The sequence below is a fragment of the Megalobrama amblycephala genome, linkage group LG4 (genome assembly GCF_018812025.1).
Source record: "Megalobrama amblycephala isolate DHTTF-2021 linkage group LG4, ASM1881202v1, whole genome shotgun sequence".
Taxonomy (NCBI): Eukaryota; Metazoa; Chordata; class Actinopteri; order Cypriniformes; family Xenocyprididae; genus Megalobrama; species Megalobrama amblycephala.
In genome coordinates this window covers 45,712,722-45,730,407 of record NC_063047.1, presented here as the reverse complement: position 1 = coordinate 45,730,407, position 17,686 = coordinate 45,712,722, and the positions used below count along the sequence as shown (strand labels likewise).

General features: G+C 37.0%; 1 protein-coding gene across 1 annotated transcript in view; it reads right to left on the bottom strand.

Moving 5' to 3' along the window:
* The window catches only part of tmem132e (transmembrane protein 132E), a 415,507-nt gene extending 408,126 nt beyond the window's left edge, over positions 1–7,381 (bottom strand). Inside the window, exon 1 of the mRNA XM_048189579.1 lies at positions 6,231–7,381. Coding sequence (XP_048045536.1) covers positions 6,231–6,288 — 58 coding nt within the window. The 5' untranslated portion in view covers positions 6,289–7,381. The remainder of the gene's footprint in view (positions 1–6,230) is intronic.
* Positions 7,382–17,686: the final 10,305 nt, after the last annotated feature.

Here is a 17,686-nt window from a genome sequence, read left to right as displayed (position 1 = left end):
ATATATATGTATGTATATATATATATATATATATATATATATATATATATATATATATATATATATATATATATATATATATATATATATATATATATATATATTTTTTTTTTTTTTTTTTTTTTTTTTTACTCTATTCAATCATTTGTAAGTGTGAACTCATGAAAACCACTGCCACAGGTAATCAGACAATATTTATTTATTTGTTAAAGATTTATTTTTGGCATCTCATCGTAGATTCAAATCTATAAATCAAAATGTATTTGCATTTATGAAGAAAAGGTTCAGCATCCAAGGCTCTATCGCTATTGCCTCAATGGTGTACAGTGTCTTTGGGTGGATTAGGACTGTTTGCGATTTGATCTTAGTGACTTAGGAGTCCTCTTGACTACTCCTAACATTTCACAGATTTAGGAGCTAGTTTTAGTGCTAAAATGCTTTGTGAAATACTCTTAGAGCAAAATTAGGACTGACACGCCCATTATTTTTAAGAGTTTCTCCTAAATCTGCAATTTAGGAGCTACTTTTAGCCTTAAGATGTTTTGTGAATACGGCCCCAGACGGCTCTGTTTGCTTTTGAATCGCTCTTGTTGTGGTTTAATGTCATACATCGGTCTGTGCAGCGCAATTTCAAGTCCAACAAGTATTTTATGAATGGTCCACTGAATCATTGGTTTCACTCAGTTCGTTCAAAACGCGGATTCAGAAATGAAACACTGCTGTGCATTGCACTGAGACGAACAGGTCTGCTTTGTCTTTGTAGTTTCTTTGGCAAAATTGAACAAAACAGACAATATTGTGTCTAAAATAACAATATTAAACTTCTTATTTACTGAACTGTTGTAGAAAACTGAACTGTCTATAAAATCAGTAGGCTATCACATTTGCACTCGTTATATTTGGGACAAAAACAGCACTCGTGTTATATTGCACTCCATTACTTGTGTGACATTGCTTAACTCGTATGATCTAAATATGAGATGACAGCTCATTCAAGGGCATTTTTTGCCCAATATCTTGAATTTTAGGGACATTCTGACAGCATTCTATAGGCTTCATCGCATAGTGAGTTCTTGTCCTGCATCATATTCGTCATCAAATATCTGTATGAAATGTCAGATGCCCCTCATAGGTATAGGCAAGTGCGTTAAAATTTTTAACAATTAATTAATTTAATTAACATGTTAAATCAAAAGCCCTAATAATAAATATATTGAAATTATATAATAATTAACTATGTGAAAAACAATATTAAAAAAACCTCTGTATTAATGTGGTTGTGACTGTGTGTAAGTTTGCACAGCAACTATAAACTAAACTCTGCTTCACACTGTGCCTAACAACATGCTTTAATAACAAGTTCTTCCTCTTCTTGGCTTATTTGGGGCTAGTTATTCCGTATTGCTTTGCTGCTCTCACACATATATAACGCAAATCAGCCCTGCCCACTTATAGCCACACAAATACATCTACTGTATATATGCGGTACAGCAAAATCTGTTCCTGTTGGCACATTTCTACCATCACAGCTAAGCCTTTGAAAGGGGTTGCTTGCGATAATGATAATTCTACTCGAAGAGGCAAGAGGCATTTTCCCAGCTAATCTATTTGTTTCTGTCCTAGCAAATGCTCCTAGTCAGCTAATTAATAGCCTCACAGAGATTTTTCAGACTAACAAAACATGCATCTCTCTTCTACTTAATTTTCCTACAGCTACAGACAATTTTCTTATTAATAAGCATTCCTTTTGTCAAGACACTAATCCTGTGCAGCTGGCAGGCATGCAATGACGGGCCAGAAACAAGAGCAGGAAATACAGGTTACAGTCTCCTGAGTCAGCCCTTTAATCATAGCTGCAGTCTTATTAAAAGCAAGAGCACGATATAGCCAGCCGTTCCAAAAAACACGCTGAAAAGGGATGGCGCAAATGTTGTCCATTTGTGATTTTTCCTCATCCCTGCTGTCTGGGAGATGTTTCTGATCGTGATTCGCAGAGCTATCGCTATGTGATGACTGTATATGATGACAATGAAGGATGTAAGTGATGAATGGACACAGTAGGTACCCAACTAAAGAGTCTGGAGGATACAAGCAGTGTCTTTTCCCCTGATTGGTTGACAGATGGGTCAGGCGGATTGCCTGGGGAGAGGCAATTTATCTCGCATGACAAAGGGTCAACTTCAAACTCAAAGAGGATGTTTTAACGATGGTAAAGTACAGCCATCTCATGCTATTAGGCCTACCCTCTGAAGAAATAAAAGAACATTTTAAAGGATGTTGCCATCCTGGTGCAGTTGTTGATCACAGTGCTTGCCATTGAAGCAGATCTTTCTTTTAAAGGGCAATGTGCAGTGAATGTAAACAAGTTGCGTGATCTCAGAAGAAAGGCCATAGTTCCTTCAGGGCCAACGCGGGAGGTCTTCAATCATGCCATATCTGTGGAAACCACCACGTCACAAAAGCTGTCTTTTAATGCAACTCAAGGAACAACGTTTGTAGTGTCGCTGTCGGTGCCCACTAATGCTATTACTGTATTAATCAATGATTTGACATGCTGTGCCACAGATTATAGTGCCAAGAGATGATGAAATGAAATGTTCTTTTACTCGGAAATGAAAAAAATTAATATTCTGCAAAAACATCCTGCTTCAATTTAAAACTTTTCACCTTTTTATTAATTTTCGATGTTTGTTCAGGTTCAAACCAACCTTATTCTAGTGGTAATAAGGTTGCTTGAGTTTACAAATGTCACACAAACATAAATCCTATTAAGAAATCTCATTAGTGTCAGGTGAACCTGAGAAAATTCTGTCAGGTTTGTCAAGGACTTCATATGAAGCAGTAGATAAAAAAGCAGTGCCAATTAATAACGAACGGGCACTCTCCTTGCATTCCTAAAGGAATGTTTAAGTGGTGCGGCATGCCAAAACCTGTCAAAAGGTGGACACATGGCCCTATTGCACATCTCAGAGGCTGTTTACACTACACCATTTTCAACTAAAAATGGAAAACTTTTGATGCGTTTTCGCCTTTCATTTACACAACAATGGCGATTTTGGGGGCCTGAAGAAGCAAACTTTTGAAAACGGGATTCAAAGTGTAATTTTTTGAAAATTATACCTCTATAGTCTCCGCGTAAACTACAAAAACGTGAATTTGTGACATCTTATGCATGCGTATTACATGTTCAGTCTACAGGCATGTAGTGTTTCTTTACAAAGTGACATCGCCAACTACTGGCCCGGCATGCATAATACAGTGTTTTAAGTCGTTTTCGAGGATCTGTGTGAACGGGGAACGTTTTGACAATCCATTTGCGAAAAACGGAAGGGAAAAACTTTGTTGTCACGTAAACATACCCTCAATCTTTCAAACCCACTAAAAAGGAACTGGACAGATGAACACTCTGAGAGTCTCTAAAACATATAGACCTTATGTAGCCCCGCCCCTTTTCAGCGCTGCGCTCGTTGTCTTTTGACTTCCGGCTTGTATTTCCACAGCGATCTTATGTATTTGTGAATGAACTGCTCATTTTAAAATCTTCCCGTTCTACTGACATTTCTTAAGACACCCGCTTTAAACATTACAATGCTCATGATAACTTTTGTTAACTCTACAACACGTAAATCCACTTCACCAGCTAATTATTCTTCAACAGCGATGCCATAGAAATATACAGGGCTACCGCAAAAACGTAAGTTCAAAGACAATATTCTAAAGATGGCGGCGCGCATGTTTCTCAGGAAAATAAGGTCTATACATCTGTTCAAAGACACACTCCCATGTAAAGTATGACTGGCAATAATCTATCAGGATTTATACATCTGCTGTGGCCTAGAAGTCCATTTTAGCATAACTTGAGAGCTGTTAACTTTGAACCTTTGAAATAAGTTGTAGCTATCAACATTTAATGTAAAACTATTTTTGACTATCAATGAACAGGGAGAAAAAAGTGTTTTGCAGAAGAAAGAAAGTCAAACAAGTTCGGAATAAATTTTGCAAATGCAGCATTTACAATGACACAACCAGGAGCCTTTTTCTTTGTTCTGTTCCCAAAACATTTAAAAGGATAGTTCACCCAAAAATGAACATTTTCTCATTAGCTACTCGCCCTCAAGTAGTTCCAAACCTGTATGAGTTTCTTTCTTCTGTTGAACACAAAAAAAGATATTTTAAAGAATGTTGGTAACCAGACAGTTGAGGTCACCCATTGACTTCCACAGTAGGAAAAAAATACTGTGGAAGTCAATGGGTGCCATCAATTGTCTGGTTACAAACATACATAAAATATCTTCTTTTGTGTTTAACAGAAAAAAAAGAAACTCATACAGGTTTGGAACAATATCACTTTTTTTGGGTGAACCATCCCTTTAAGACCATGAAAGAGGAGTCATATTATAATCAGAATTCAAGAAGTGTTGTCAAAAATAATTTCAGGTAAATTTGTCATAAGGATAAAGAAGAAGCACGGGGGTCTAACAATCAAGGTACTGAAGCTCCACCGATGCTACATCCCAGGCCTAATAAATAAAACAAGAGTACAAAACAAAGCTATTTCTTTCCAGATGATTTGGTTTCACAAGGAAGCAGCTCTGAAACCGAACCAGGGCTTTCCGCACAGGTGCAACACTGCGGATTAACAAACAAGACATTCCTAGAGAGCTCACGGCACGTCTCAGGTTTGTTGATGTTTTCCTTGATCTTAATGCCTGGTTCCTGTCTGTCACGTCTGTAACTGGAAGCGGAGGAGACACACTTGTGCCGGCCCAATTTATTGCCCAAGTACATCAGTATCAACCGCAGATGAAGGTTGTCTGGATTACAAATGGAAACGCATGACTGAGTGGCATTGTTGTCAAAACATGCGCAATTGTATTGGACAGTGCCTGACACATGACATTTTGAGCACATCTGACCTTCCAGCGCTCCGGCTTTCTATACGTTCAAGAAGAGTGAAATCCAAACTTTGATCAAATTTAAATCAAATAACAGTTCCCACGGCATAACTCATAACTTAAAAATCAAAGCATTTCTACAAACGAAACTCCCTTTCTGGTGTTCCTCACATGCAAGCTTCTGTCAAATAGTCAAGTCACATTATGAACCCTCAGGACCTTGATGACTCCCAAATGATGTTGCCTTTGTTCTTATGGTTTCATGAAAGGAAAATAAGGGATGGGATCAAACCTCAAAGGAATATTTCAAAGAAATTTCACTTCTGTACTGATGACTGTCAATAATAACCTGAGTCACACTATAATGCCATACCAAACGGTTTTGACTCTAAAATAGCCTATAATGATGTGTTTCGATGATTTAGATTCATCTTGATGAGACGCAAACCAGTCAATGCTTTAAATTAAACAATGAGAGACACAGCTGTGATCAAAAAATAAAATAAAAGATAAATGTAATATGAATTCAGACTGGCAATCTGATAAGCATCTTTACAGTGTCATTATTTTATCATGTTCATTTGAAACTGCAGAGGACCAAAAGAGAGCAAATCTGAAGTGAACTTGAACAGTACTGCTTTCTTGTAAACAAGAAACAGATAATTAGGAAATATAATAATCCAAACTTTCCCCACCCGCATGCAAAATCTTTCCATTGCTCAAAAAAAGAGAGATTCAGATGTTCTGCCAGATATTTTAAACCATCTGATTTACAGTACTATATTAAAGACTGATGCAACTTTTAAAGGAATTTCTATATGTAATGTTTTATGTTTCTATACTTGTGATATGTTTGTGCATATTGTTGCTATGGTTACCTCTTCTGGCGACTAATGCGTCTTTTTTGAGAAAATACGCAAACTTGTGACTTAACTTTCATGCTTCCCAGAAATGTTGAATATGCCTTAGACTATATATATATGTATATGTATATATATATACATATGTATGTATATATATGTTTATTATACCCTGTACACTTTTCAAGACACACACCACCACATATTTTGTTTTGACTACTTTTGGGGGTTTATAGTCTTAAACAGACCCCCCACTCCCATAATTCGTAACCTTTTTTACAACACAAAAAATCGGCTTAATCTCAGCTCTGCGCTTTAGTGTATGTGTGTTGAATTACCAATTAAGACTTATAAAAACCACTGCAGCCCAACATCAAAATATACAGGCTAAAATCCGCTGCAGTCATTCACAACCCCCAAACATGAATTATCAAGCAAGTATGGTGTTTAAACAATAAAAATAAGAGTGACTTACCATCTGTAATGAACATATACAGCAACAGAGTTTCCATCCAAGAGCGTATAATGGACATCGTAGTTTCCACGAATAAATCCCGTTTGTGATGATAAACAACAGCGCTCCTCCAAAATATCTCCCGACCGACGTCTACAGTCCAGCGACGAATTCCCAGCGAGAATCTGTTGGATTGTGATGCTGGTGAACTTTATCTAGAGCTATCACGTCCATTATACCAAATCAGTAAGAGTTAAATCAAAAAGACCGTGTCAACCAGAGACCGAAAGCGCAATCTCATGTACGATGAAGAGCTTTCGAGAGAGAGAGAGAAAGAGAAAAGTTACAGGTATCCGGCTCAGGTGTCTCGATTCCCACGCGTATTTCTCTCTCAGTAATCCACAAGGAACGAGATATAGTCGTTTTCGTCCATCCAGAGATTTTAATTCAAACTATAATCCTGTGAAAGCATGAAACGCCAGAAATGGTATCGCAACAGCACAATACCAGAGTCGTCCACGAGCTTGTTAGTTTAATAATCTACAAAAGCATCTCAGATTAGAGACACTAAACAACTGATAGGCTACACGACGTGTTTGAGTTGAATGGCAATTTAGGATTTCCTATAATAACCTTGACATTTAGTCAAATTGTATTTTATGGATGAGATCCGGTTCTTTGATGTATATTTAAGTTATGCGATGCGATGTCGTGGCCAAACGATGCAGGAAAAATAAACGTTTACTTGTCCGCTCCGATGAAAAAAAGTGTTTTCTTCCTGAATGAAGTCCGAAAGATGACTTGAAATTCTTCTCAGAACTGAAGTCTCCCGGTAAACTATTACCTTTTCGGTTGATATCACTGTATGAAGCGTATCGCTCCCATTTTTTTAAACTCCGAGGAAAAATAACGGCTATTCTTCTGAACAATGCAGCGCTCCGGTCTGTAAAACAAGAGTCAGTGGCTATACTCTATAGAGAGGTTCGGCTTCACTGTTGAGCTTCGTCAAAGTAGAGATTTATTCAAGACCTCCCCTCCTTATGTCACACAACCTAACTTTGCGTTTTAACAAACGGGCTGTGAATGGCGTGAAGTAGGCTACGCGTTGCGTTCCGCTGGACTTAAGTAGCGCGTGAATCCCTGAAAATCTCTTCGGTTCACAGCGGTCACGTGAGTCTTTACAATCAGACCGCTCTGACGTTTTCACGCGTCCGTCATGTGCATCTCACGAAACCATGACAGGGTTACATTTCACCCCAAGATCAAAAGAAAGATGATGAGATGATGATCAACACAGTTCAGCTTCAAATTCCCAGTCCTGTAAGAGAAATACTTTTTCTTCAGAGGTGTTTTTTAGTCCCAGTTTTTCTCAATGATAATTTTCACATTTGATTTACGCTTTGATACAATATTTTGCATATGTCTGCAACAGAGTAGTTTTTAAAATCTACAATTTATCCCTCTTAGAAAAAAGGTACAAAAGCTGTCATTGGAATGGTACCCTTTCAAAAGGTACAACTACCTTATTTACCCCTTAAGGGTGCATATTTGTAACTTAAATGTACATATTAGTACCTAAAGTGTACATTTTAGTAATTTTTGAAGGGATATCAACGCCTGTGACAGCTTTTGTACCCTTTTTACCCCCTGAATGTGTAAATTAGGATGGGTGGTAGCATTAATAGAAAACATTTTAAATAATATCACAATCAAATCTTATTTTAAATACATGCAAATATTTCTTAAATATATACATGAATGTTTGTGTATTTATATATACATAATAATTATACACAGTACACGCATATATATTATGGAAACAAACTGTTATTTTGGATGCGATTAATCACAAATAATATTTTGACAGCACTAATTATATATATATATATATATATATATATATATATATATATATAATATATATATATATAATTAGAGGAGTGACATTGCATGCTTTCCTGCGTGTTTTGTGGCTTAATGCATTTTGGTTGCAGGAATAAAAACAAAGATGTTATTAAGACAATTTTTAATTTTAAAACAAAATCATCTTCATTAACAATATATCACCCAGAAATGTTCAATAAACAAATGAAAAATTCACAAGTAAGTGTATTTCATGAAGCTGACGTTGCTTTTAAGGTGTCACACGACAGTGACATCTTCTGGCGGGCCACATTATTAGGGTCGTGTAGTCTACATCATAACAGCTTGTCAGTATCCTGTGGCAGGACAGTCCTAAATTAAACACCATTGCCATGATTCTGACACTTTAATACATCCTGTTAGACCTTTCATTCTTTTAAATAATATTTCCCTGATTCTAGGGAACACACACCCTGACAGCTGACAGCCGGTTTTATTTGTGTTCATTTGAAAAGTTTAATGGCATAATAAATAAACACAGTGCTTTAATGGCTAGAGCATTTCACTCCTGCAATTTGCATATGATTTGTGCGTATGCATAATACAAATAATATAATACACATCACACTTTCATATGTACAGACCATAAAAGAAAAAAACTAGAATGCTATTTGACAGTGCATAATATAGCAGCTGTAATAAAACAATTCTCATTTTCTTCCACAGAGAGTAGCATGCTAAATGTACACTCACACATTAACTCCACAGTTTATGATACGGAAAACATATTAAGATTTCTTCATTTTAACCATTTACTGCTGGGAAGTGCTTTTGCGCCCAGTGTCCTGTGATGTTTTGTTTAATGTACTACTGATGGCTTTGTTTACCATGCGAGACTGCACAGAAGGATATTGGTTACTTGTGCAATAGGGGTAATCTTCCTATATAGCACGGTCCCCTTGTAGTACACACTGGAACCTTTGGGTAATGGCCCTAGGACTGGATTTTAGAGTACTTACATTGATTCATATCTCAGATATTAACTTTGTTATACCTTCATCCGTCCTAGCCATTTAGATCTAAGGTTACACCATAACATGAGCATCCTTCATCTGGGTCAAAAGCAAATGATGGATGTCACTTCTGAAACTTAAAATAGTTTGTTAAAGGTAACATGCAGCTGCGTGGTCTCTTGTGATTTACAAACACAGTCTAAATAAAGAAGACAACTCTCTTCCTTCGCAGAGACATTACATTACGGTGTAATGTATTAATAAGCCAAGCAAAAAGGTGCCAAGTTGTCAGCATCAGTTCTAGCAGCATTTAACACATCATGCCCAGTGCCACTGACTATTTTTTATTGCTTTGATCTCTATTTTGAAGAAAAGAGGCACTGCTACTTTGTTTTGATTCATTAGATGTTCCTGTTTTATCTCTTTCAAGCTCACACACCATAATTGCATCATATTTATTTGGTGGAAGAGCACTTTAAGAAACACTTCTGACCATTAAATATGCCCTTTTACAATGTCTTTATTTTGTTTTTGGGGTCTACTAGAATAGATTTTCATGGTTGAATGTTCAGAAAACACCATTTTGTTTTCACATATTTGACATTGTTGCAACACCTCTTTCCAGTCTATCAGTAATGCTCGGTTTAGTTCCTGTTTCTATGAAGCCCCTACTTCCAATGTGCTCTGATTGGTCGGACTGGAACTGCTTTGAGCATGTTTCAGAAATGCCCCTTACCATAACCACAACTTTCAACACATTACTAATGCAACTCAACCAGGCCTCACCCCTTTTTTTGCATATGGGTGGGAATTATTTAAATGAGGAATATTGCAACGTGGAAATTCCCTGAAGAAAACTTTTCAATTTCATCAGCTTCAGTTTGGATCCAGCCTCTTAAGATGACCAACACCTATGAAGAGATGGCGCCAACTCCTGCAAGGACTTCAGAAGGTGCAATCATCTGGATCAACATGCACATTCCCAAATTTCTATATATCCTAATTATTGTTAATATTTAATTCTTTTTTTTCCAGGAGCTCATTGCTTCTACCTTCAGTTAAACTGCTAACAGTGATTGTAAATTAATTGTCTAAATTATTACATTATTTGCTAACTGCATTTTTTAAATTGTGATGTTGACATGCATTCTCTGTAAAGCTGCTTTGAAACGATATGTATTGTGAAAAGCGCTATACAAATAAATGTGAAAATTGAAATTGAAATTTGCCTTGAATTAGAAGCAAAATGACTGAAATTGTCTATTGGGTGTCCTGCTGATCACCATAAACATCTATTTAATAATCGCAAGCAACAGTTGAGGATGAAAAGTTGATGAACCATACACTGACTGAGATTTCTAAAATGATTTCTTGCATAAGCTGTCAAAAAAAGAAAAAAAAAAGAGCTTTTGACATGATTTGACTAAAGATTCTTGTACAAAATCATGTATTCTGCAAGACAGCACATATTGTTTCAGCATTTTAGGTCAAAAGATATACACACTAATTCATGTTTTATGCATATGCTTAGCCCACATCACATCTTTTTGTCTTCAGTGTAGGCTACCATGGCCCCAGGACCCAGGGAATTCCGTTTTTGTTCTTGAATAATATTAGTTTCCCATATGTGCATAAGACGCAGCATTTGCTCTCACTCAGCAGCTTCCAAAAATAATTTGCATAACTCAGTCAGATAGATGGATCCTATTTATATACAGTATAGTTGCCATGATTTTTTGTAGCCACCAACTTTTGCTGCTGGGCTGACAACATTACTATTTTATATATATATATATATATATATATATATATATATATATATATATATATATATATATATATATATACTCACCGGTAGGGCTGGGCGGTATATCGCATGCGATTGTCACGCGCATTTCGTCAGTAGAGCCGGTTCCCTGATTACCGCTAAATCGCCATCACCTGCTTTCAAATGGAGCGGCATTTAATAGCCAGAGCCGTAGTTCACTGACAAGCTACGCAATATCGCGTTCATTATCGCAGATGAATCGCCTTCGATAATGAACGCGATATTGCGTAGCTTGTCAGTGAACTACGGCTCTGTCTATTAAATGCCGCTCCATTTGAAAGCAGGTGATGCCGATTTAGCCCAGCCCTACTCACCGGCCACTTTATTAGGTACACCTGCTCAATTGCTCATTAGTGCAAATATCTCATCAGCCAATCACATGGCAGGAACTTAATGCATTTAGGCAATTAGACATGGTCAAAACAATCTGCTGAAGTACAAACTGAGCGTCAGAATGGGGAAGAAAGGTAATTTAAATGAACGTGGAGTGGTTGTTGGTGCCAGACGGACTGATTTGAGTATTTCAGAAACCGCTGATCTATTGGAATTGTCACACACAGCCATCTTTAGGCCTTACAGAGAATGATCCAAAAAAGAAAATATCCAGCGAGTGGCAGTTCTGTGGCGAAAATGTCTTGTTGATGCCAGAGATCAGAGGAGAATGGCCAGACTGGTTTGGGCTGATATAGGCAACAGCAACTCAAATAACCACTTGTTACAACCGAGGTCTGCAGAAGAGCATCTCTGAATGCACAAGATGTCAGACTAGAACTTTGAAGCTGGGCTACAGCAGCAGAAGACACTAATTGGACAATAGAAGATTGGAAAAACATTGCCTGGTCTGATGAGTCTCGATTTCAGCAATATTCTGTAGGGTCAGAGAGAATTTGGCATACGCAACATGAAAGCATGAAACCATCCTAGCTTGTATCAACATTTCAGGCTGCTGCTGGAGGTGTAATGATGTGGGGGATATTTTCTTGGCACACTTTGGACCCTTTAGTACCAACTGAGCATCGTTTAAACATCTCAGCCTACCTGAGTATTGTTGATGACCATGTCCATCCCTTTATGAACACAGTGTACCCATCTTCTGATGGCTGCTTCCAGCAGGATAATGTGCCATGTCACAAAGCTCAAATCATCTCACACTCAATCTAATAGAGCAGCTTTCGGATGTGGTGGAAAGGGAGATACGTATCATAGATGTGCAGCCGACAAATCTGCAGCAACTGTGTGATGCTATCAAGTCAATATAGACTAAAATCTCTGAGAAATTTTTCCAGCAATTTGCTGAATCCCTGCCTACAGCCCAAGACCCTGCAACCCTACATAGGACAAGCGGTTTGGAAAATGGATAGATAATAATAATACATGTGTTTTGGATTATTTACAGTATGTACTGTACTGTATAAGTCTTCCCTAAACCATTTACAGTGAATTGTTTGGTTAAGAATTATGGGATAAACGAGGTCAGTGGTTTCTATTTGAAATATTTAACACCCCATGGGATATTAAGCATCAAATGAATAGAGATCTGGCCACCTACAGCTCCACTATCATGGAAATAATGGGCCCTATCATACACCCCGCACAATGCGACACCAGGCATGACGCAAGTGTTTTTTGCTAGTTTCAGCCCAACGCAGTTATCATTTTCACATCCAGCATCATGTAGTTTAAATAGCAAGTGCGCTCACGCCCATCTCTTCAACCATGGGCATGCTGGTCTGAAAATGAGGTGTGTTCAGGCACATTGCTATTTTGAGGAAACTGAAAACAACTGCGCCATTGACCAAAAAAACTTTAGGTGTTTTTTTTGCTATTTAAAGGGTGCATTAGTAACATGCGCCTATATGCGGGTGCACAACGCGCGTACACTCTGCTTGTTACACACATAGGGACTCGCAGCAGCACATAAACATGCCAAATTTGACAAATTAAAGGATTCCTCTCTGGAGAAGCGTTCAGTTTTTCCGCTTGCAAATTCCCCCATGTAAATAGCAAATCTGCCATGGTGCAAGCGCAACTGGCTTTCAAAAGGAAATGGGAGATGAGACTGATTAGTTTAATGCACAATACACCCAAAACACATACATGACTCACTAAGAAGCAAAGTACAACCCTTTTGGACCATGCGCCTGGAGCGGCGACTATTTTGTCCATTGTTAAACTAGCAAAAGTGGATTCGGACACGCCCTAAGTGCACCTCCGCCATGCGCTTCAGACCATGCGCTTGAATCGTTAAAATAGGGCCAAATGTGTTTAAAAAAATCAATTTTAACAGTTAAACTCAATTTTAATATATTTACAGCTACATTTCTTCATTAATGTTTTGCCTAATAATAATATTTACACTGTAATGCTCTTTAAATGCCAAATGTAAAAACATGAATGCCTTAACCCTACTCTTCAACAACAGCCTCCAAATGATCGATTAGCAAATGAGTGGACAGATATAACACATTGACTTTTCTGCAGCATAAGAAACTATGTAAATCAATACCACATGTCTCTGTGTATTTAGAAAAAATATTTCTATTGGCTTAGGTTTGGTCTCCATTGGTTTTCATTATGCTAACAGCATGCACGATTAGCTTTAATGCTTTAAAACGACCTCTTTTATAAACAACAATTGTATTAATTAAGTCTACTGCTGTTGTGAGTATCAGTTCTGCCTTTCCGTGACTTGACACAAATGATTACAAAGAATCCCAGCTTGATCTATTAGTAAGTCGGCCACCCTGCATTGATGTGTGGTGTGAACACACATCCTACGCACCCCCTAACCCATCCATCATTATTTCTATCATCCTCAGTTTCATTCACAGCAGGTCATTAGGATTTACCAGGTCACACATTTCAAATGCATAATTAACAATATTTTAGATCACATGGATATTCATCAGGATTTAATAAAATCACACTGTTTACAAACATTTCCTGGAAACATTTTACAATAAGGTTTCATGTTAATAGATTAGTTGCATTTCTTCATGTAGCAGATGTTTTTATCCAAAGCATCTTCCAAATAATGAACACATATGTTTTCTACAGATGAATACTTCAATTTTTTTCAATTTCCCATGTGGGATCAATAAAGTACCTACTCACCTTAACTAGATTACTTAACACGAACTAAGAATGATCAATAATTCCACAGCATTTATTAATCATAGCTAATGTTAATGTCTTTTTATAAATACTAAATACTTTAAGATCAAAAGTTAAATCTGTTAACATTAGTTAATGCTCTGTGAATAACATTTAAACATTCTTAATAACTAACAAAGGTTAATAAATACTGTAAAAATATATAGCTAATGCAGTAACTAATGTTAAGAAAAGTTTTACCCACTCCCTGTAATCCTAAATCAAAAAACGGGTAATACGAGTAAAACACCTGTGAAAAAACAATACAGGTTAAAACTGCAAGCAGCGTTGAAATGGTCCTTGCACCCGGGGCCACCTCCACCCGGAGGCCTTAGGAAACAGCGAATAGTGGGCGGCATGCATTTAAGCGGGTAAATATAGGAGAAAGTCATTTCGATGTGTCACACTTCCTGCTGCCAGCAGGTGGCACTTTGACTATAACTGAATACTGACATGTATGTCTTCAAACATGTGAAGTTTGGGGCAGATCAGACATTGTGTGCCTGAGTTATAACAACAACTTCCTCTTTCATGGCGAAACATCAAACTTTGTCAGGCCGCCATGGACACACCCTTCAGTGAAAACTCAAGATCTTCGCAATTTAACATCGCAAAGGCCTTAAGATTAGACTGACCAAATATGACCTTGATATGATTAAAGCTCTAGGAGGAAATGACGTACAACGTCTGGAAATGGCAAAAACTGCAAAAAATTTGCAAAGAAAATTCTAAATATCTGACTTCCTGTTGGTTTTCAGATTTTGCACCAAGAGACTCTTTTGTAGGTATTGGGCTGTTAACATGTGTCTACCAATTGTCATACTTGTATGTGAAATGTAGCACGAGGGGCACTTCGTTATAATTTTGTAGATGGCGCTACTGAGACATTTTGCCACACAAAAATTCTGAAAACCCATATCAGACATAAATTTTTACAAGAATAATAAGAAACTGAGCAATTTCAATAGGGTCCTCACACCATTGGTGCTCGGGCCCTAAATATTTGGTAACACTAAGGTACCATTTGTTAACATTAGTTAATTACATTTGTTAACATGAAAAATAGTGATCTTTGTTAAAGTTAATTTCAACATTTACTAATATATCATTAAGTCAAATCTCTTAATATTAGGCTATTTAATGGACCTGAGCTTTCTAACAACAAAAGTTGTATTTTATTAACAAAGATCAATGAATACTTTAGCAAATGTATTGCTCATTGTTAGCATTAACTAATGGTATCTTACTGTAAAGTGTTATTGAAAATTCCTTCATATTAAGACCGTACATTGTGCCCTATTTTTATGGACCTGAGTGCACTAGGAATATCTGTTAACATTCTCAAGACATGAACATTTCATTTCATAGATTTCATGCACTTGAATTATTTTCATCTTGTTGGGCAAGAGAAAAGAATTTGGAATGGGAGATTCTATGTCTTGCTAAAAATATTTTAATATTTAAAGCTTCTTGCTAACCATAAATTCAAAAGGATGATACTTTTGGTAAGGCAGGTAAAAAGCATCACTTTTACAAGGCTGAAAGCAATATTCACCCTATGTGCGAGTTTTATTGTAACAGTAAATCATTTTACCTATATAACATTTAGCTGCAGAATTGCATTGTTTTACTGAGGTTAGAAGATACAAATTAGTATGAAGTGAAAATACTTTTTTTTTTTTTTTTTTTTTTTTAATCACCAGCGCATTTGTTGCTTATGCACAAAATCCTTTTAATTTTTTATGTTCTGCTTGAAAGAGTAGAAAAGAAGCAGGTCTATGAAGAGTTTAAAGAATTGCTCCAGTTTCTTCCAGTCCTTAATATAGCTCTATTACTCTTATCAGCTTTCAGCTGAAATGTAAGTGTTTGCATTAGTTAATTCTCTAACTGACCAACTTCAGCTGAGTATCGCTGACAGAAAATGTGCAGTATGCCTTGACGTTTTCTTTTGCTACTTGTGATTTGAGTAAAAAATAACTCACTCAATCCATTTCTGTGTAAAGATAGCAGCTTTCCCCACTGCTATTTTAATCATATTCACAGTAGGTAGCAGAAAAAGACATCCATAACAAAATAAAGGAATTCTTGGTGGAAATTTGTGGGCAAAAGGGTATTAGCTCTGTATCAAATGTAGACATTATTATGAGATTTTTCCCCAAAATACTGTTTTTTTTTTTGTTTTTTTCTGGCAGCTTTTGCAGCTTAGTTTCAGGACATTTTATTTGTTGTTTTGGGGAGGAGGTCTTGTTACATTATGTGTTCATGGTACGTTAAAGTCTTTTTATTTGAAAAGATCAAGGAAATTTTGATTTATCATGATATGTGTAATGTAAGCCCACTAAAGGCGACTTGAATGAGAACCCATGTGCAGTTTATTGAAGCAATCATTAACAAACAAATAAAATGACAATTTGAACAAAACAAAGCAAGACAAAAGTCAATGGTAACATGGCTCTATATGCACAGAGACAAATGAGCAAATGAGAAACACCTGAACAAAATGAGCACGGTGATCAAAACATGACACATAAAACAAGGAACCAATTAGAACATGACAAATGAGACTAGGGAAGCACATGACATGATCAAATGAGGGTAAGGGAATCACATGACAGATCATGAAATATGGCTCAGAAAACTACAAAATAAAAGACCTGAACACATACAAAACCCAAACCAAAAACACATGTGACAATATGACTGCCACGATAATGTCCTGTTTAAGGTAGTGATGAAAGAAACTAAGCTTTTCAAAGCTTCGAATCAAGTGAACCAACTGCTTCGCAAAATGATTCACTGTTTCGAAGAGTTCGAAATGCCACTCGCTGCTGACGCCTGCTGGACAGAACAGTGTAAACAGTATAAATGCAACAAAAACTCGAGCAAAACCTGCATAAAACACCTTTTACAAACCCATTGCAAATGTTTTATTGAAAGTAAATTCTATCAGATGCAATTAAAGGTGTTTGGAAGTTAGTCGGGCCGATACCAACAACAAACGTGTAACCAATCAGCATTAGGGGGCGTATGACGGTTGAGGAGAGAGAACCAGCAAGAGGGAGATTTGAAGAAAAAAACCTGCAGAACGAGAAACGGGACACAATACAACAAAGCTCAAAAGAATATCACTGCAATGAAGGTTTATGACTGGGCAAGCGCTTTAGAACCCGCGTTTATATTAAAAAAAAGCTTTCCAGCACTGGAGAGAGCTAAGCGGGAAGGCCTGAAAACAGATGCGGAGGCTGCTTTGATTTCTTATCACGTAAGTAACGCTGGGTTTCTGGAGCTGCTGTTCTGTTGGCGATTAAAGGGATAGTTCACCCAAAAATGAAAATTTGATGTTTATCTGCTTACCCCCAGCGCATCCAAGATGTAGGTGACTTTGTTTCTTCAGTAGAACATAAATGATGATTTTTAACTCCAACCGTTGATGTCTGTCAGTCTTATAATGCGAGTCAATGGTCACACAGTTTATAAGAGTCAATAAACATGCACAGACGAATCCAAATTAAACCCTGCGGCTCGTGACGGCACACTGATGTCCTAAGACACGAAACGATCGGTTTGTGCGAGAAACCGAACAGTATTTATACCATTTTTTACCTCTAAAACACCACTAT